This window comes from Planococcus citri, chromosome 3 (genome assembly GCF_950023065.1).
Source record: "Planococcus citri chromosome 3, ihPlaCitr1.1, whole genome shotgun sequence".
NCBI lineage: Eukaryota > Metazoa > Arthropoda > Insecta > Hemiptera > Pseudococcidae > Planococcus > Planococcus citri.
Genome location: NC_088679.1, coordinates 33,283,564 through 33,304,444, shown reverse-complemented (window position 1 = coordinate 33,304,444; position 20,881 = coordinate 33,283,564). Strand labels below are relative to the sequence as shown.

General features: G+C 33.2%; 1 protein-coding gene across 3 annotated transcripts in view; it reads right to left on the bottom strand.

Moving 5' to 3' along the window:
- IP3K1 (inositol-trisphosphate 3-kinase-like protein) overlaps positions 1-20,881 on the bottom strand; it is a 116,882-nt gene that overhangs the window by 77,267 nt on the left and 18,734 nt on the right. Inside the window, exon 1 of one of the 3 annotated variants that reach the window (XM_065358425.1) lies at positions 17,311-17,845. The exons of 1 other annotated variant lie outside the window; for it this stretch is intronic. In XM_065358425.1, the coding sequence (XP_065214497.1) occupies positions 17,311-17,433 (123 nt within the window). In that variant the 5' untranslated portion in view covers positions 17,434-17,845. Of the gene's footprint in view, positions 1-9,907; positions 9,956-17,310; positions 17,846-20,881 lie in introns of those variants that run through there. One more of the 3 variants, XM_065358426.1, reaches the window with a different exon arrangement.

Genomic DNA, 20,881 nt, shown 5'->3' with positions numbered 1-20,881 from the left:
TTGGATGCAAATAACGGCGATATTATTTCATAATCCATTACTCATCCTCCCCTTGATACGATAGATTTCGATATACATATACAGTACATCGTAAAGGTTACCAGATAAGAAACGCCAAATAAATAAGAATTCGAGATTTTTTTTTAAAAGCTCAGTGAACCTCGTTTAGTAAAACATTAACGGCACATGTTGAATTTACAAGATTATTTCAGGTGTAACGGTGAAAAACTTGGGCAATTTGCGGGCTCGATAGAGACAGAAATGATTACGCCAAGGTCAAAAATGAAATTATGACACAATAAGTCGTTCTCAATTACGGTTGAAATTTTTCATCGTCGATTTAGTAGCTCAGGATACTGCGAATAAAACTAGCTAGATTTCATCATCGCAGTATTCCTTAGAACTCGATCCCTAACGAAATGAAATTGGATCAACGATAAATCAAATAAGAGTTCGTGGTTTTTATCTGCATATTTGGCTTACCTACGTAGTATCATTTTGAGTCGATGTAGAATTTTCGAAAAAAAAACTCTTTGAATAAAATGATCCGAATAAATCAAAACTGTTTGCTGTAAAAAAAAGTAGTCAAGGTGGATGCGGTGTACCTAAACACGTTTCATTGATTGGTTTAATGTTATAAACCTAACGAGGGAATCATTCAAACTGACATTTTTAAAACAAAACAAAACGAAGGTAATAACCTATCCCAAAATTTTTGTTGTCGTTCAATTTTTTATTACCGATTTTCAAAAACTTTGAGCTGTTTTGTAAGTGATTTTGCCAGGACTGTGTTTATCGTAAAAATGATATCATTTTGTGGATTTTTTTGGCTAAAAAATGATACATACAAGGTGTCTACTAAATCGAAAAAATAAAAAAGGATGACTTTTTGATGATTTTGAATGACCAAATTTCCCCATTTGGATGACATTTTTTCAAAGTTACGCAAGTATTAAATTTAATTTTGATGGGTAATTTTTGCAGGAATAAATTTTTGCTCTGATCACTGACAAAATAATGAAAAAATGCCGTCACGTCAGGATTTTTCACATTTTCAGAGTTGATGACACAGTTATCACTGAAATGAAATGCTGCCAATTTTTTACAATTTTTGTAATTCTTACACGATCATTTTACAATTTTATTTCGTTTCGATACTCATTATACATTTTTTCGAGATTTTGCAAAAAAAAATTCCTAACCTGAGCATTTTCGCGATACTTTGCTCAATTTTTTACGTGTTTCATAAATTTTTAGCCAATTTAAACATTTTTATAAATGGCATTTCAAAAAATTTGCAAGCAATTTTCGCTCAATTTTTCTCAACTATGCTAATTTTTTCATCTAATTCAAAAAAATTTTTATACTAATTTCTGCATTTTTGACAAATTATCATTTAGTTTTGAGAATATTTGGCTAATTTTTGGTAATTGAGTTCAATTTTAGGCCAAAAAGATGACTTTTTGATGACTTTGATTATCTGATAGAGACAAATTGAATTAAAAATAAGACGTTTTATATTTCTGCTTGACAGTAAAAAACTTCATGGTTTCCCACTGACAGAAATTTCGAAAGGAGAAAAAATTTCTTCGACTATATAGTTCTTTCTTTTAGTTTTGCACCTAAACTTTAAATGAGTGACATTTTTGGGAATCAAAGAAGATTTTTTGAATTAAAAATTCTCGATTTTTGGTGATTTTTGAAAGAATTTTGTAATTTTTTGAATGACTTGTAGACAATAGACGTCTTGTTTTAATGGACTCATCAACTTTTAAATTATTTTCAAAAAATATTTCTCGACTTGAATCACATTTTATTTCCTCTCGATTGCTTAGAAACAACAATTTTGAATTATTTTAGAGCATCTAAACTATTCACAATTTTCTCTCTCCAGTACTCTTACCTACCTACATTGGGAGCGCGCAAAAATGTCCACAATTTTGATTAATGATTTTGGCAACTCTGTGAATCATTATTTTCACTCTTCAAAAATACGCAAACTGATTTTTAACATTCGTCCAGAGATCGATTGAAATGACCAGTTGATGAACAGAGCAGCTAATTCAGGTCTGCAAGCGCAAAATTTCATTTAATTTGCACCTTTTTCGCAGAATTTCTCAAAAATCCACGTATTGTTAAATCCGTATACATATTTGATCAAATTTTGATTTTTTTCGAGGAACACCAGTCAAATTTTGATTTAAGCAAACTGCCTTAAAATCGAAAAATTAAACCCAGAACTTGAAATTTTGTCTTCTGGTATATTTCTGAATGCTCCTTCGATTCATTGGTTCTAATTTTTTTGTCGATTCAACTTTGATGTGATGTGAGAAGATTAAGAAAATCTATAGGTTTTTAGAATAAAAAAGTGGATTTTCCAGGACCCTTCTCACTAAGCTGGTGCTCTGCTGACCAAATTGGAACCCCAAATCCTGAGTCTATCCATCGTAATACTTTCTGCAGAACAACTCATTTTTTATAACTTTTTTGTCAAACTGAAATGTGGTTTCCATCGATTTGTAGGGAAAGGGAGAGGGGATCGAAAATCGAGAACTGGCCTTTCGATTTTGAAATGCCCCTCTCTAAGCAACAGAAAAGTAAAAATTAAAATAAAGAGAAGACAAAAGTAACTTTAGCAGATGAAATGTTGGTTGCAGATCAGCCTTACCCCCATTTTGAATGGTGCCAGTTCGAGATCGTTTCCTGAGCAGAAATTTTCCACAATTTTTGTAAAATGAAAACAAAAGGAAATCGTACGTATATAGTCGACACATCCGAATAGATTAATTACTTGGAAACGGAAACATATCCGACCTCGACGGTTCACTTCTCAGGGATAATTGTGACGCTGACACGCGTCTTTCGCGAATCAGAATCGGATTCCCATCATTAGCAAAACGATCGTCGTCGTCGTAATGCAGCATTCCAGTAATACGATTAGTTGATTTCTTCACACCACTTATTACCCCCTTCTGTATACACATTAGTGTAGGTAGAAGTGTACAGTGTACACTCACAATACACCATCGGTAGTATAATATACCGGTCCAAATCACATTTATACACCATACAGTGACAAAGAACAAGGATTACCAACCTCCCTACCATACTTCGCCGGCCGTCGCGGTCGCGCATCGTACAAATATTATAACATATTATACGCCCGAAGAAGCGTTATTTTAAACTCTAAAGGTCAGTATTGACGTCAATGCGATACCACGTGACCGCGCTCACATTTCTTTATAGGTATTGAAAACACTCCAGTTTAGTTTTCTTTTCTTTTTACAAATACCCGTGTAGGTACACTGCCTGGCTTGCTTCGTCGCCGTCGCCTTCGCCTTAGGCCATTCTTTTATAATAATATCGATGCGATTTCATATACCATATCGAGTATCCATATCCTCATACTCAAAACTCAAATCCATACAACCAGATCTGCAAAACGAAATTCTCCGATGGTATGTCAAATCTTCACGAATCTCCCCCTCCCCTTCATTGAATTAATCAATTAAGCACACGATGTCCTCGCGAGGCAGAGTATCAGAGCTTCCAAGCTCGAGACTCGATGCCTCATGCGATCATGTTTCATCATCCAATCAGATGCAAATTTTTCCACTGTACAGACCATCGATACACGGCACGTTTCGATGTTGAAGATTAATAATGCAAATTAAATCAAAGAGCGTGTGGAATTGTGGATGGTGGAATTTGCCAACAACGTTCCTAGTTTTTATCATCGATATATTAAACATTCAGATTTCTCGCGATATTTTCATAAATATTTTACGTTTGATCGGATTTATTAAACGGCGTTTTCACCGCGGCGTGCGATTGATATCGCGGATACACGGTAGAAGAGAAAAACCTGCTCGAGATTATCGGACCTTATTGCCATTCAAATAGCGAAGGCGTTGACCGACGATCAATGTTTCCTTTCGGATGTCTGCAGATACCAATATACGAGAATATTTTAGAGTAAAGTGTGTAGGTGACGAGGTGACGAGAGGGGTATACATTGAAACACTTCAATGAACTAAATTTCAAAAAATTTATTGCTGCAGCCAGAATCAAGTTCAGAAATTGTTGTGCTTGATAAAATTTTTTGACTCTTTCGTGAACCATCAGCCTTCAGAAAGAAATAAAACCTCAAATTTTGAACCTGTAATGACTGACGAGTCATAATCCCGAATTCTAGTCCAACTATTTCACTCGATGTTTGTTTCTATTTGCAGTCAGGATTTTTTCAAGGGAGGGTAAAACAATACCTTTAATGATTTAAAAGCAAAACAAATGGGGGGGGGGTGGGAGAGGAAATTTTTTTCACATGTCCGTCTACATATTGGTGAAATATTTCAAAAATGTAAAAATATCAATTTTTTAGGTTCCTACTTTTGTTTAAAAGGGCAGCGAAATATTTTAAATATGTTTCATTCTTAACCCTTTGGAGGTTCTCTAGGTTTTCGGGTTAGAAAATTGAAGTGCCTTAATGAGTGTGATAGGGTACCTCGCCCAATTGGCCAAACCACAAAAAAGTCGAGCTTTTGATGAAAAGTTTTATAGGAAAATGAAAGTTTCCAAAAAACACAAATGTGACATTTCCTAAAAAAAAATTGAATGTATGCAGAATTTTTTTTGAAAAAATGAACCAAAAACATGTGTCAAAAACATTGAACAAAAGCACTCTTTCAAAAAATGAAATAAAAATTGAATTGGAAAAAAATAAAAAAACAAGGTTGAAAAAAAGTCATCTGGCAGTTCACAAATTCAGCGAGAATCAAATCTTGTTGGCAAAAATGCCTTTGTTTAAAGCATGAAGAGAAGAAAAATCTATGTCGCTAAGAGAGGATTTTTTATCAAGTCATAAAATCTTTTCGGAAATCGAGCCGAAATATGGGACAAAATTTAGCGAAATTGCGAGCTTTCTGGCAGGAGGTAACTAATTATAAAAACATTTTCGCCTTTATTCACGAGATGTAGCATAGGATTTTCTTTCATTTTGGGAAAAAATGAGTATTTTATCACTTATTGGAGTATAGGAATATGAAGATGAAGAGAAATAGTGAACAAAAACACAAATCCACAGCGTAAACGAAATGAAAGACTGAACTCGTAGATGAATTTGGATTTTTATTTACTATTTTTGCTATTTCTCTTCATCTTCATCTTCATATTCCTATACTCCAATAAGTGATAAAATACTCATTTTTTCCCAAAATGAAAGAAAATCCTATGCTACATCTCGTGAATAAAGGCGAAAATGTTTTTATAATTAGTTACCTCCTGCCAGAAAGCTCGCAATTTCGCTAAATTTTGTCCCATATTTCGGCTCGATTTCCGAAAAGATTTTATGACTTGATAAAAAATCCTCTCTTAGCGACATAGATTTTTCTTCTCTTCATGCTTTAAACAAAGGCATTTTTGCCAACAAGATTTGATTCTCGCTGAATTTGTGAACTGCCAGATGACTTTTTTTCAACCTTGTTTTTTTATTTTTTTCCAATTCAATTTTTATTTCATTTTTTGAAAGAGTGCTTTTGTTCAATGTTTTTGACACATGTTTTTGGTTCATTTTTTCAAAAAAAATTCTGCATACATTCAATTTTTTTTTAGGAAATGTCACATTTGTGTTTTTTGGAAACTTTCATTTTCCTATAAAACTTTTCATCAAAAGCTCGACTTTTTTGTGGTTTGGCCAATTGGGCGAGGTACCCTATCACACTCATTAAGGCACTTCAATTTTCTAACCCGAAAACCTAGAGAACCTCCAAAGGGTTAAAATTAAAGCACGAAAAATAACATTTCTCAGAGGGAGGGGAACTTTTTTCACATGTTCGTCTACACACTGCTGAACTATCTCAAAAGTGCAAAAATATTCATTTTTTTTAGGTTTCTGATGGTATTTTTGCAATAAGTGCTAAACTTTTAATTTTTTTTTTCGAAAATGAAAAAAAAACCCAGTCCAATTTTTTGATATGTTATTCTATGTACATAAAAAGGACTAAAACTGAGCATTTTTTCAGAATTTGTACTCGCCGAGATCAAGGTTATATTCAAATTTCAAGTTTTTAAATCGATTTTTTTAGGTTTTTGAAAGTGGCAATACTGATTTTGACATCATTCGTCAATTACCCGCTCAAAGTACTACAATTTGAAAAAAAAGTTCAAAATTTTATACCACGTACAACCGGAGCAATTTGCAATTAAAATTTTCCATTTTCGGTCATTTTAGAAAACTTTGAAGCCCTACAGCACCGGCAAAAAAATCGAAAAAATGCCCGGTTTATCTCCTTGAATACGCTACAATGATTGATAACCAATAAAAAATTTTCTCTCAAAATAATTGGCTCATTAAATTGAAATTGCTTTTGAAAAACCCAAAAACCCACTTTGGCATTTTCAATACTTTTATTACATATTTTCTAAATACAAAATCTGGAGAGAAATCATCACATCAGATGACTTGCTAAAATTCGCTGCAACGATGGATTTCAGATTGAACTCGTCTACAGGGTATCTAACGGATTTTTTTTTGAAAAAATCACTACTTTTTCACTACTTTTTTCACTACCTTTTTTCAACCAAATTTTCAGAATGCCATCCACTCGACCACCCCCCCCCCCACACAAAAAATTAACAAAGTCAAATTTTTCACGTGATAATTTTTAAAAAAATTGAAACTGGAAGAAAATTCGTAATTTCAATCAAAATTATTGAAAAAAATAATACAAATAAAATACATTCGTTATAACACAAGGTGTCAAATAAAATTTCAAAATAAAAAATCAGGACTTTAGCAGGACATTTTTTAAACATTAGAGATTTTATAAAGAAAAGGAGCCGGGGGAGGCAACATTTTACATTAGAATTTTTCGCTTTTAGTTTTCCAATGTCTTCAACATTTCAAGATTTTTTTCAAGCAAGCGGATGTCGAAAATATAACTTAATCATTTCAATTTTTGATTTTTTTTTCACGTTAAAAAGGTTTCTTGCTCAAGTAATGAAATTGGGCAAATATTTAACAAACCAAATTTTTAATTTCGAGAGGGAGGAACATAAGTTTACGTAAAAAAACGTAAAAAACGATGATTTTCTAGTGTGATGAATTGGTTATATAAGAAGTTTATTACTTAATTTGCTTCAAAATTTTGAGGTTCAAATGATTTTTTTTTTGAAAAATTCAAAATTGAAAAAAAAGCAAACGAGCTCGAGCGAAGCGAGGGCAGAAACTTTCAAAAATTCATGTTTCGAGAAGTGAAAAAATTATTTTTCATGCAGGAGCAGGGAGGAGTTCATTTTTTTCATTCAAACTTTGAACATTTCTTGAATTTGAATAATAGTTGTTTATGGGGGAAAAGAGTAAACAGCCCGAGCGAAGCGAGGGCAAAAGCTCTCAAAAATGTGTAATTCAAGCTCTAAAAAAGTCGAAAAATGAGCTCTTTTCTACGGAATAGATCGAGAAAAAAAGAACGAATTTGAATTTTTTCATTTTTTCACTACCTTTTTAACAAAATTCACTACTTTTTCACTACTTTCACTACCCGTTTTAAAAATCACTACTTTTTCACTACTTTCACTACTTGCACTACCTGTTAGATACCCTGGTCTAAAGTAAATTTTCATTTCTTCGGTAGGACTTTGAAAATTCATGCAGAAAATCGAAATACAGATAAACTAGAAATTATGAAATTCGGATTTGGCGGAGATCAAAATCACTCACATTGCTACAAACTCGAATTTGTATGAGGCCAGGTTAGATTAAAAACGCATGTTTTCAAAATTTTGCGTATTTTCTAGTTCATTTTTGAATCAACATTTTTTTTTTTCAATCCAAAAAGCTTTCATTTTGGTAAATTTTTCCAACTTTTTTGTTATAAGATTCTATAATATTACTCTGTTTCAATCAATACTAAAGCTCCAAGATATGTACCATTTTTGGGGAATTTTGGAGCTTTCAGCAAGTGTTTCATTTTCTCCAGAAGTTTCTAATAGCCCTGGAAAGATCCAAAGTCCTCTGCAACTTTGCGATACGTCTTGAAACTGACAAAAGAGCTCTTAATAAGCACAAACTAAAGCCATATGTAGGTAAAGGTATAGGTACCGTGGTACCGAAGTTTTTTTTAGTCTTTTCCAAGTAAGAACTAGGAACTCGTTACAGGTTCTAAAGTGGGCCAAATGTGGCTGTGCCAATTCTTATTTGAGAATATCGATTTTCGAAATATTCTGAAGCCTTCAGCCAGTTTCTAATTTTCCTTCGGAATTTCAAATTGTTCTGTAAGAGTCAAAAGTGAACATTTACCAAATTGGTGCATTTTTAAGCCATTCGGAGCCTTTAGTGAATTTTTAATTTTCTCCCAAAATTTTAAACTGCTCTGGAAGAGCCAAAAGTGAGTAAAGTTGAGCAACTACGGTCGACAACATCCCCAAAAATTCCTTTTGGCCCTTCCATAGCGATTTGAACTTCCGTTGAAATCATTAAAGACTTTCCTCTCATAAATAATTTCAAATTTTTGGCATCTTCCTCATTTTGATTTAAACTCATCAAATTTCACGAATTTGTCTTTCCTGAAAAGTTTTTTTTTTTTGTAAATTTCATCAATGAATCCTAAACCGTATCTTTTCGTCCGAATAATTTCTCTTCACAATCCATTAAATTTCCCACGTTTGATGCTACTCGCTGCAATAATAATTTGCTTCGCAGAAAAAACAGTAATATACTTTCCACTCAATAATTCGCACACTTTGATGAAAGAAACCGACATTTAGGCTAACGCAGATACCTTGCACAATAATTTAAGATAACTGTAATACATATTTTTTCACATTTCTTTCTAACGAAAACAAGTTGCACCGACCAAGATTAATCGAGCTGACAGAGTTACCTCGATTGAGAAAATGTTACCGTAAATCAACCTCACTCACACACAAATACTTATAATTATGTTTTGCAAATATATAGGTAAATTCTAATATAGTACAGATTTAAAGAAGAAATTTTTCAAGTGCTTCATTTATTAACATAATTTGTTAAGAACGACAACACTTATAAGGACAAATTTTTTTAAAAACGCGTTATCAATATTCAACTGGCACGAAACATATTACTTACAATTTAATGGGTTATATAACAAAAATATTTTCCTTCATTTGCGTCACCTATAACGTAGTGTTTCTAATCTATACTTCATGCACTTATAACTTTGACAATATAAATTTGAAGACGTAGTTTTCAAACTAGAATATTTACCTACTCGTTTCCAATAAACTGAATCAAATCGATGATATCTGTTACAGGTAGGTACTTTTGCAACGAAACTCTCCTCGTCGAGTCGTCGGTGAAACCCCCATTTATTGGCTTATGTAATAAAATTAGAAAACGTCTAAGAAAATGTTTAGAAAATAGTTCACTTATCAGGCTTCAGTTGCAGACTAAAAACTACATACTATAACCCCAAGGTGAAAATCAAACGGCAATTATCTCATTAGCACCCGAATTAAACCCGATAATCAATTATCGCGATTATCTAAACCAATTATTAATCGTGCAATTAACTCTATATTAGTAAATTCCCGTAATTATCACTCGCATTTATGTATAATTTTTTCGATTTAATAAAAAAAATAAACAACACTAAAAACTATACGATGAAAACCCCCTACTAAACGGCAGTTGAAAAAAATTTCATTTCGTACAATCGTAGATTAAATCGAAAATGATGGGAAAATAAAAAAAACGTGACATCGTCGCAGCAGAATTTTAGTAGTTTCGGGATGACCTCGGTTTTTATTTGTTTATTTAACTATCCTAGTTAAAATCTGGCTCAATTTTTGCAGCGCAGAAATCCGTAGCCGACGGCATCAGCATCTTGCTCAAATTTCAAGCGTATAGAAATTTCAACTGATTACTCACCGTGATTTCATCGAACACCTCATCGTCCTGCATGGTGAAATCATATGTGAACAAAAAATCACCCGATACGTGCGCAAGATAAAACTCAAATGATCCACGCTTCATGGTTTACATGTACGTACAAAATGTATCATTTTACCACGAGTATGCCTTACTATTAAACACTCGTATACTAAACTGATATCATTATAACAATATTAACAACTAAAGGAGGGATGCATTCGTAGCATGTTCCTTTTGTTTGTTTTGTTTTCTCTTCCTGAAATCCTGTTCCAGGTGTAGGATCTTTTCTACCACGCTGTTTTCTCCTGGAGAGGAAACATGCTTCATCGTTGTAGAGGACATCACATATCAGACAGATACGCTTGCACTACTGGCATGCGGGGGTTAAAAACTTAAAGGATTCATTTTTGAGTTTGAGGGTCTCTTTCCTTACGTTTATGAAAAATTTCGAGCATTTCGAAGGATTTGTTTGAGATTTTCAAGAATTTCTCAATAAAGTTCCAATTGTTTTAGTTCGTCTGTTTGCAAAGAGATGCTGAATTTCTATCGTGATACCGCTAAAATTCAAAGACCCATATCTTGAGACAGGTTAGACTTCATGGAGAACCTGTTTGCGAGGTTTCAAAGACAATTTTAATGGAAAATTTCAAATCAATAATTAAAATTTGGTCAAAGCTGCTACTTAAAAATTAGAAAAATTGCAACGAGGAATTTTTTCCCCTCTCATTCGAAAATCTACTCTCAAAATGGGATCTTGACACTCCTAAAGGCAAAGTTCATGTTTTGATCATAATTTTTACAAAATCAAACAGGGTATCCACCTTTATTCGGAAATGATTTTCCCTGACTTTTTCCAGGTTTTCCAGACCAATTTCTCCAATTGTCCAGATCATTGAAAAATGAATTACACATGCGATCGGGTGGGGGTGGGGGGTCAAATTTATTTGAACATCATGAGCGCCAATTATCGTTAATAGGTCTACAGATGTGCCTTTTTTTCCAAAGCACGACTGTGTGCTCAATAGGGTGGCCCTTATTTGAACTTGGTGGGAAATATTTTCTTGGTTTTTTAATGGGACCCCCTCCCCCTAGTTTGGTGCCACTCCAAGGGAAAATAACACATAAAAAATTTGAACTCAATCGATGCATGATAAAACATGGGCAATACATTTTAATGCAGAAAAAAATCACCAAAAAAAAACAGAACTTCGTTTTTAATCAAAATCAAAAAATAAAACTCGATAAAAACTTGGTTTAATTTCAGCAAAAAGCAGGAAATTTTGGCAATTACTCCCAAAACAATCCTTTTTCCAATTTTTGCCTAAAAAGTAGAGCTACAAATATTTTGCAACTTTTTGATTGAAAAAAAAACGAGTTTTTTGACAATTTTGGGCCGAAAATTAAAAATTTTCGCGATTTCTAGCCGAGACTTTTGACAATTTCAGCAGAAGAAACGGGTTTTTTAAAGCAATTCTAACGAAAAACGACACATTAGAACTATTTTTGAAAAAGAGTGAGAGTTTTTGAATGCAAAAAACAACACAATTTTTAGCAATTTTTTACAAAAAAAAAAAAGAAGGAAAATTTTTGACAATTCGAGACTTTTTGCTGTTTATGGCAGAAAACCAAACTTCGACAACAATTTTATAGTAAAAGGCAGGGCTTTTTAGCCATTTTTAACAAAAAAGTGAAACATTTTAGAAAATTTGGTAAAAAGCAAGATTTTTCAATGACACCTACTCATAACTTATAAGTTGACAAAATGCAAGACTTCAAAAATTTTTGCAAAAAGCAAGACTTTTTGGGAATTTGGCAATTTTTGACAAAAGCGATTTTTGAAAAAATTGCCTGATCAAAGCAAAGGTAAATTTTTTCATTATGAGAAATGGAAAAATCCGTTTGAAGTAATTTTTCACAAAGTTCTCTGACTTTTCCAGACCGACCAAATTTTAACACCCTATCTGAAAAGTAAAAAAATTATTTCAACTGTGAAAATTTAAAAAATTAACTTGAAAAACAAATTTTTCCAGATTTCTTCGAAACATGGTCACAGAAAGTGGATAATTTTTTGAGTTTTTTTTAGAAGTTTGAAAAAATGAAAGTCTCAAAGGAGGTCAAATGAACTCAAATGAACGTGCCAAAAACTGCATTCTGTCAACCTTGACAGAGGCCAGGATCACAAATACATACACTGCAAATTCATGATTATCCCTGGATCTTTGGCTTAAACATTGAAAAATAGGTATTTTTTGGTTCCTACCTTTCAAGTTTATTTTTTTTGTTTAGATTTTTATCATTTAAATCACATTTGAGTTGAAAATGAATATTTAATACGAGTAAAAATCATCCGCCATTGCAATTTCATTCAAAAATTTCCAACTTTGGCAGTTTTCAACAGTTTTTTTTTTAAACTTGCAGGGATGTTAGACATGATAGACAGTTAGACACCACCAAGGGTTATTTATGGAATTTTTTTGAAATTTTTTCAAAAAAAATGAGCAAAACATGCATTTTTAGCTTTCAAACGACAATTATTTTGGGCACTTCTTTCAGAGGAGCAATTATGAAAAAAAATATGTATGTAGTTATTATGTATGTAGATCACACAGATGTAGACTAAAACTTATTATTTTTTCCAAATTTTAGACCTATATACCTAAGTAAGACAATTAAGATTTATTTTTTCTCTTCTCAAACAATTTTGTTTACTTCTTTGCAGTAGGTAATGCTCTTTTTTTACACCCTCTTCAAGCCTGTTCTAATGAAACCAATGAGTAAGGGGAAACTCATATTTTTCCAACCTCACGATTTCACGGTATAACTACTCAGGTTTAAACCGTAACTCGACCTACATCATGATAGTTTTCCAGACCAATAATTCTTCAAATTGATTTTTAAATCGATGGTAATTTCATCGATAGGTAATCTCAAAGTACATACAAATAGAACACAGCCAATAATATAATACGCATCGGACTTCACAACGTAGAAATAAAATGAAACAATGATAAAGTATTCTCATTAATTAATAACCCAGACAGAATAATTATTTCACTGACCAAGAACCATAGTCGCAGTAAATTAAACGTGAAGAATAAAATTAAGTTAGTTGAATTAGCGGCGTATTTTTAAGGCACCATAATACTTACTATATTTTCAAATGCCAAATCGGTCGAATACCAAAAATATAACATAATAACCGCGTACTCATTATTTTTTCCTCCCAAAAAAAAAACCGAAACAGGTATCCTTGACCTTTTTTTTCTTTTCTTTTTTTTTTCGATGAATGAAAATACACGAGTATTTTCCTCGTTTAATATTTCAAGGAAAAGTAACGTGAATTTCAATGGCCATCTGTACGATTTTCGAATAGATACTTTTCCTTGTTGCATTCGTACAATATTAAATAAAGTGTAAATTAAATTTAGTCTGAAATTTCCCAAATAGATACGTGTGTCTGTTTACATTTTGCCGCAGCCGCAGGATATTCAGATTAGCTATTGTATGCATATAGTAAATGGTTTAACCAGCATTTACCTACGTACTACGTAGGTATGTTTCGAGGAAAGATTTTGTTTATATTATGCGTTATCATCATTATTATTATACGTAAATCTATACGAATTTCAATACATAATTTGATCCATTTACCAATCTGGGGAATTCTTTATCATCTATTTTTATACGATTATGATATAGGTACACCTATAAAGACGTTTCGGCAATGTACGCATAAAAGCAATGACGTCTGTGTTGAACTACATAGAAATATTTGTACAAACACGACAGGAAATAGCCGAGTATTTTACGAGGAATTGCGAAGATTTTTATTCCATTGAAACAGCAAAATATGAACTTATTACTAATGAATTCGATTTTTGACCATTTAAGTAGATATTGTTTCTAACGAATACGTTGAACGGCTTCTGTAACCAATTGTATGGCATAGTTGACAGCGTTGATTAGAATGGTACTGTTTCTAACGACTACAGAACTTTTACGAAAAGATGCCATAGAAAAAGAGCACACACTACGTATGATCGAATAAAATGAACTTTTCATCATACAAAAGTGTTTTCAAACTGCGCCATTAAGTAATACCATTTTTCAAAACACATTAATGGAACGCAATCATTCTTCCCACTTAAAATAGGGAAATCCGAAGACGTACCTTACTGATAATGCAAAGAAAATAGGTATAAAATGAGATGAGTTTAACCAAACCAAAATAAACGAGAAAAAAATATCGATTAAAAAATATTAATCGATTTTCTCTGTCGAAGACACACTACCTCCTATCTTTTTTTTCAACGAATAGGGAAAAATATCCAGAAATTCGGCAAAACAATATCCATCTCATTAAATCTGGAAATCTGTTCACCTCATTGAGTTTTCAATTTAATTTTTTTATCGCCTAAATGAAACAAAACCGCAATAAGCGAACCAAATGAAATACATATAAATAATTATTAAAGACGTCAAACTGTAAAAAAAAAACAACACGAAAACCACGTGATAAGAAGGAAACCTAAACGAAGAAAAATAAAATCGATTAAAAAATGAGTGTGATGAGGTAAGAACAATGATAACAATGATAACAGAATACAATAAACTATTTTAAGAACAAGATAAAGAGTTTGGATTCAAGGTTATTTGTACGAATTTAACAAATGAGTAAGAGAGGAGGCGAACAATTTTGAAAAATAAAACACATACTCGTAAAAGAAAATTACAATAATTTTATGAAGGAATGAAAAGCATAATCTTCTCTTATTCACAAGAGATCATAAGGCCTAAGAATTCACCACGTAACTATTTTGAAAAATCAAATTTAATTAAGTTAAACTCGATTTCTGAGAAAATTTCTTCGAAAATTTAAAATTGAACAAACTGCTTCTCGGGGTCAAAAACCTGTTACGAAGGCTTTAAACCACAAAAAAAAAACAGAACATTAAAAAAGGATCATTTTCTATTTATTTAATTTTTTGCTCGTTAAATGTAAGAGTTTTCGACGGTGGTGCCAAAAATTTTAAATCCCTGGAAATCATAAAAAGTAATTATTTTTTCTTGCAAGCAATTCTGGTAAAAAAAAACGAATTTTCGTAATTTTTGGAAAAAAGCAAGACTTTTTGGCAGTTATTGGCAAAAAATGATGCTTTTTTGCAATGTTCTTCAAAAAAGCGAAACTTTTTTACAACTTTTTGTAAGTAAACGATCAAAATTTTTGGGGAAATTTTGAATGAAAAGTGATGAAAAAAACGACAATTTTTAGCAATTTTTGGCAAGAAACAAGACTTTTTGGTAAATTTGACGAAAGGAAACCATTTTGCGATTTTTTGTAGAAAGAGAGACTTAGATAAGTAAGTACTTATAATTTTTGAGCACTTAAGAACAAAAAGTAACATTAGTAACCAATATTTCAAAAAAGTAGGTAATCAAAATTTGCTTTAAATAACTTTAGTACGTAACTTGGTTACTGAGCCCTGCAGTGTGAATAATTATTTCATTTCAGCCCCCCCCCCCCTCCACGAACATTGGTGACTACCAATTTTAGATCATTCTCGAGCTATCAGCATGTTTTTAATTTTCTCCAGAAATTTCAAAGTTTCAAACGCTAAAGTTAATTTTCAAATTTTGCAGAAGAGCTCGAAATTTCTGGAAAAAATTGAAAACTCGCTAAAGGCTCCAGAATGGCCTAAAGCTGGCAGTTTTTAGAATGGACGAAGATGGAGGAGGATTTAAATAAAATAATAATTTTCATCAAGTTCGTTTAAAAAAAAAAAATCAAAAAAAAAGTTGAAAGTTGCCATAAAATCAGTTTTTTTTTCAATTTTCAAAAATTCGTCAAAAATTAAAAAATGATTTTAGCATCTGAAAATTTGGTAACCGGTGTTTGAGGACACGCCCTTTCTGTCTGGCTCGGTCTGATTCAAATCTAAGGGTGTGAGACAAACGTTTGCTTAAGACTGAGGAGTCCTCGAACTGGCTTCCAAACCATACAATATTACAAATAAAAATATTAAGAGGTTTTACATCTTCATTTCAGGAATTATCCTAGCGAGTCACAACAGCGAATGAGTTAAGTATCAAGTAGGTAGGTATGTATTCAAAAAACTCAGGAGAGCAAGCTTGAATAATTCCAAAAATTTGTTATTTTGTGGTAAATATTCCGCTCTATGCGAGTAAAAAGATTTTAATTTTGAATTTGCGGTTAAAATTAAATTTGGAAAAAAAAATTTCCAAAACATTTCAATCTTTATTAATTTTAGTAGTTTTTTTTTCAAATTTGGAGTCAAAAAACCAGAATTTGCTCGTTCACCGTTTCAGAAACAAATAGAATTACTCGTCGAGAAGTTTCCATCGAAGAATGATGAGCTCTATGAATTGCTTTGATCACCTCCCTCCCTCTTTCTCTCTCGCTATCTCTTTCTCCAGTGATTTATAACTGCAAAAGTCTGATTTTGATGGAGGCTGCGATGGGAAACTCAAATATATAATTTTAGTTCCAATTTCAGTTTCACTATTTTTGAACTCGCATTGAGCTCTCCTCGCATTACTTTGATCTCTTTCTTTTGCTAGTGATCGTAGTAATGAACCAGGTACTGACGAGAATCAATAATATAGGTAACATTTTGATGCGTAGAAAAATCACAAAATAATTCAAAATTTGAGATAAAGAATGTTCAAATGGTTATAGGTGACGATCTGATACATTTTCACATTTCATTGCTGATTCAATTAGGCCTATAATCAATTTATTAAAATCAAAAAACATATTACTTGATTTACTTATAGTAAAAATTGCGATAATAGACTTGAAATTATATTCACTATTTTTGAGAAAAATTTTAAAAACACATTCAAGAATACATGGATTGAAAAAATAAAAAATGTCAGGTAAGGTCAGCTTTCCAGTTTGAACACTATTAGGTAATACACCTTATTTCAAAATATGTACCTTCTGCAGAAAAGCATTAGGTAATCATGCGAATTAAATGTTTGTTGAAAACACTCGGAACTGCAAAAACCAAAATTGCAATTAAAAGTCCCATTCCCATCATGCACTCGTGATAAGATCAATATCACCAAGTTCAAAAAGTTCATCCATCTGCGTATAGTTTTTAAATTTATTTTTTTCATTTTTATGAAACTTTCTTCTACATATTATAATCTTTTCTTTTTGCTATCATTTGAAAAAGGCTCCAGCAAAACCCCTTCAGAAAGCTTTCGCAATCAAAGGAACAACTCCGAATTTGATAAACCCACCCACCAACACAACGACCGCAAAACACACCACCAGAGGAATCTGCACTACAGCAGCTGCAACCTTCGGGTAAACTTTGACGACTGCCTCTTCCCCTCCCACCAGACCAAACAAATACACCATTCGTTCATCTTACCTGCACAATTCGCGAACTGTTTTGCGCGTGCATGGATACATTCTGCTTGTTCTTTTTGGGAACTCCGCTGATAATCGAGGTGATCTTTGTCATCATCCAAACACACATATCTTGCGGTTCCATTAATTGTAGATGAAAATGTTACAAAAAAGCACTACTACCGTGAGACGAACGATTGAATACATATTCGCGCATGGCATGGCGTTTCACAATCAAATCACAAACTAGCACAGGGCACGCAGATAGGTAGCACTTAGCAGGCAGATAAACGTAGGTACAGGTAGCGAGACAGAGAGAAAAGCTTGGATAGATCCTGTTGTTGGTATACATTTACACGACGATCAATACCATCCCGACGTGCCAAGGTAAACGAATAAAAATTTTAAAATTTAGTCACATGTTTGTACAGATGTTCGTGCGATGATCGCGTTCGAAAAAAAAAAATTACCAAACAAGAACGCTGCCGTATCGTTAAAAGAGCAAGAGCGGATAAATTCGTACAGAGTCGCCCACGTTTCCTCTGAGCACACCGATCGACTTGTACAGCGTATCTGTATCTTCAATGAGCTGGCTGCTGCATCGATGTGCTTCTACACCGGTCTAGCAAAGCCTGATAGTATTCGGCCCGAGGGCCTGAGGGCTTCGTCATAGTGTACTCGTGCAGGAATTCGTCGCAGTCGCAGGTTCTCGCGTATTTGCAAAACGTTACATGTTACATCGTACGAGTATTAGGTATATACGTACATACAGCAACGTTGTCGACCGTAAAAGCTACTATGGCATGGACAAGGACGTAAAAATTTGAATATCAATTGACGCATCGATAAGCATTCGAATTCGGCTGGCTAATTCGCTAATACACCGCATCACCCCCTGATCGTAATTACCGTCATATTGAATTTGCAAGCAGAAATACACGGTCGTTCGAGTCTCGAGTCGACTACGAGTATATGTGCGAAATACACGTTCCTCCATCAGCATCATCGAATACCTCCCAATTCAACATACGTATAGGTAGATATTCCGCCAAACAAACGCCAAGTATGGATTACCTATACGAGCTAGTTCGTCTTCAGACGATTTTTTCCCACGAAATCTTGTCAACAATTAATCATAATTAAATTTCCACTTAACAACGATCGCAGTTATCAGAGCAACATGCACCAATTCGCCGAATTGTATCGTGAAATTCTGAAAATTTTCCTTCGTATTCGCGAGTACTACCTACTTGATAGTACGTATACCTACACCTATGAATAGTACAACGTCATTGCACGAGTCGTTTATACTTACGTCAGCAAGAGAATCTAACGTTTGCAAGAACACAATTTAATAATTTTTAAAGCCGCGCTCGATAAACCAAACCAATAGATGACGATGATTCTAAATCAAAGGCATTACAAATTTTTACTTCGGTAATTTACCTAACAGAAACAGATACCTCTCTGGTAACCATAAACACCAATCGTTATTGACATAACAACCATTATTTGTCAACCGATCAACGTTCAAAAACACCTAAACAAATAACTTGCCCGGATAGAATACCATCAACTTGATGGAAATATCCATAAAGTGAACCATCGACGATAAATAAAACAGCTAAAATGTCATATTCCAACATATTCGAACCAATTGTTTGAGAGAAAAATCACTCGGCAAATTGCTGCGGTACTGCGTAGTAATTTTATTCATTAATCAGGCAGGTACATTAAAGAAATATAAAGAAGGATTTTACGAGCGACGATAGACGCATACAGGTAGCTTATGCAGCATATTATAAATGTAATGTCGATGCGATAAATTATTAATTTATATACCTAGTCGACGTTGGCTTTTAATCGAATTAGGATACCTAGTGGTTATTTTTAGATTGAAGAAATATAATGCTTTGAACGCATTAGGTGCAGATTAATTAATAGAAACATAAATTTACAAAGATCCATTTTGTCCATTTGCAGATGCAGAGTTGTAATAAATTGGAAAAGAGCGTTTAATATAGGTACCTACTAGCTGGTCTTATGAGGGAACGTTCAGAACTTCAGACGTTTTGCAAACGCACAGAACAAGTGAAAATTGACGACTGTTTTTAAGAGAAACCTTTCGGTAACAAGTGACAAAGGTTCTACATATGAGGTTCCATGACATATCAATACCAGGGCCTACCTTACCTACGTCATCAAAAATGAATGATGAAGAGTTACATGAACAAAAATTTAAATATTGAATTTCAATTTTCCACTTAACGATTTTCTTGTAGGCTATAGGTGCAACCACTAATTCCTCTCTCCCCTGCCCGATTACATAGATCAAACCTCTCACTCCAAAAAACGTTTGGATCTGCACTTTCTGGAAGAGACTCATTCAAAATATTCCATTCAGAATTCAATGAGATTTTTTTTTTGAGGGCAGTGCTCCAAAATTCATAATTAAAAGCTACACATAATTTTGAAACAATGAAAGAATCATAAAATCACGTGTTTCAAACCTTTGGGTAGGGCGGGGGGGGGTGGCAACTCTACCGCGTCACCTGATTGCAAAAATTAGGTGCTTTGTACTAAATTAACGGCCCCCGCCTCGCCAGGAATGTTGAAACCCCAGATTTGATAAAACGTTTCATTCGATACGTATTTTGGCGAATTTTTGAAAATTAACGAGGCCGAAAATACGAAAAATTAAAATTTTACCAAATCGCCCTTGAAAGCTAAAACAGTACGTACCCAATTTTTGACTCTCCAAATCAATTAGAAACACTTTTGAACCATTTTGAGTATAGTTCAGTAGCCTTCAGCGGATTTTTGGAAGTTGAAATTTCCACAAAATTTGGCCCAATAAAGTTGGAATATAGGTACTAAAATCTACTTAATGCACCTCAACGTGCTGAGCATGATTGGAGGTTCGTTCATTCCACGTCAATTCGACCAAGAAGTGGTAAAAGGGGGTCGGCGATTTTTTTGAAATTTTTCCTGTGGAAAGACCTTCTGAAGGGAAGGGATGATCAATGGCGCAAATCGCAGCCCTCTAGCTTTTTTTCAAAGGCTGCTTGGGGGTGTTAAAGTTTTCAGTGAACTTGAAATATCATCCATTTCAGCAGTGGATTATTCGATAACCGCAATAGCTATCAAAACGGAACTTTTTCCAATAGTTAGGGGGTTTGAAAGGCTTTTTGGTGATATCATAAAAATCAGTGTTGCCACTTTTTTTCGTACGAAAAATTAGCTCGAGAAATTTCAAAACACAGTTTTCATATGGTTCTGACTCTCAAAATTTCTCAAAAAAATATATTATGGACAACTTTTCATGCTGAAAAACCTATTAAAAAATTGGGATCTCCTATTTTTAAGTATCAGTTGGAAAAGTTGAAAACCCACTTTTACTCGGTAAAAATACAAACTCATCACAAAAAATCAAAATTTGAAAAAATTCAATTTTCAATAATTCCAAACATCAAAAAATGTTTAAATTTATTCAGTTGCCTTATTTTGACCTCTTTCTGACGTATTTCATGAAAAAGTTGATAAAAATTATACTCATAGCAAAACATTTAAAATTTGTTTATTTTTTGAATTTT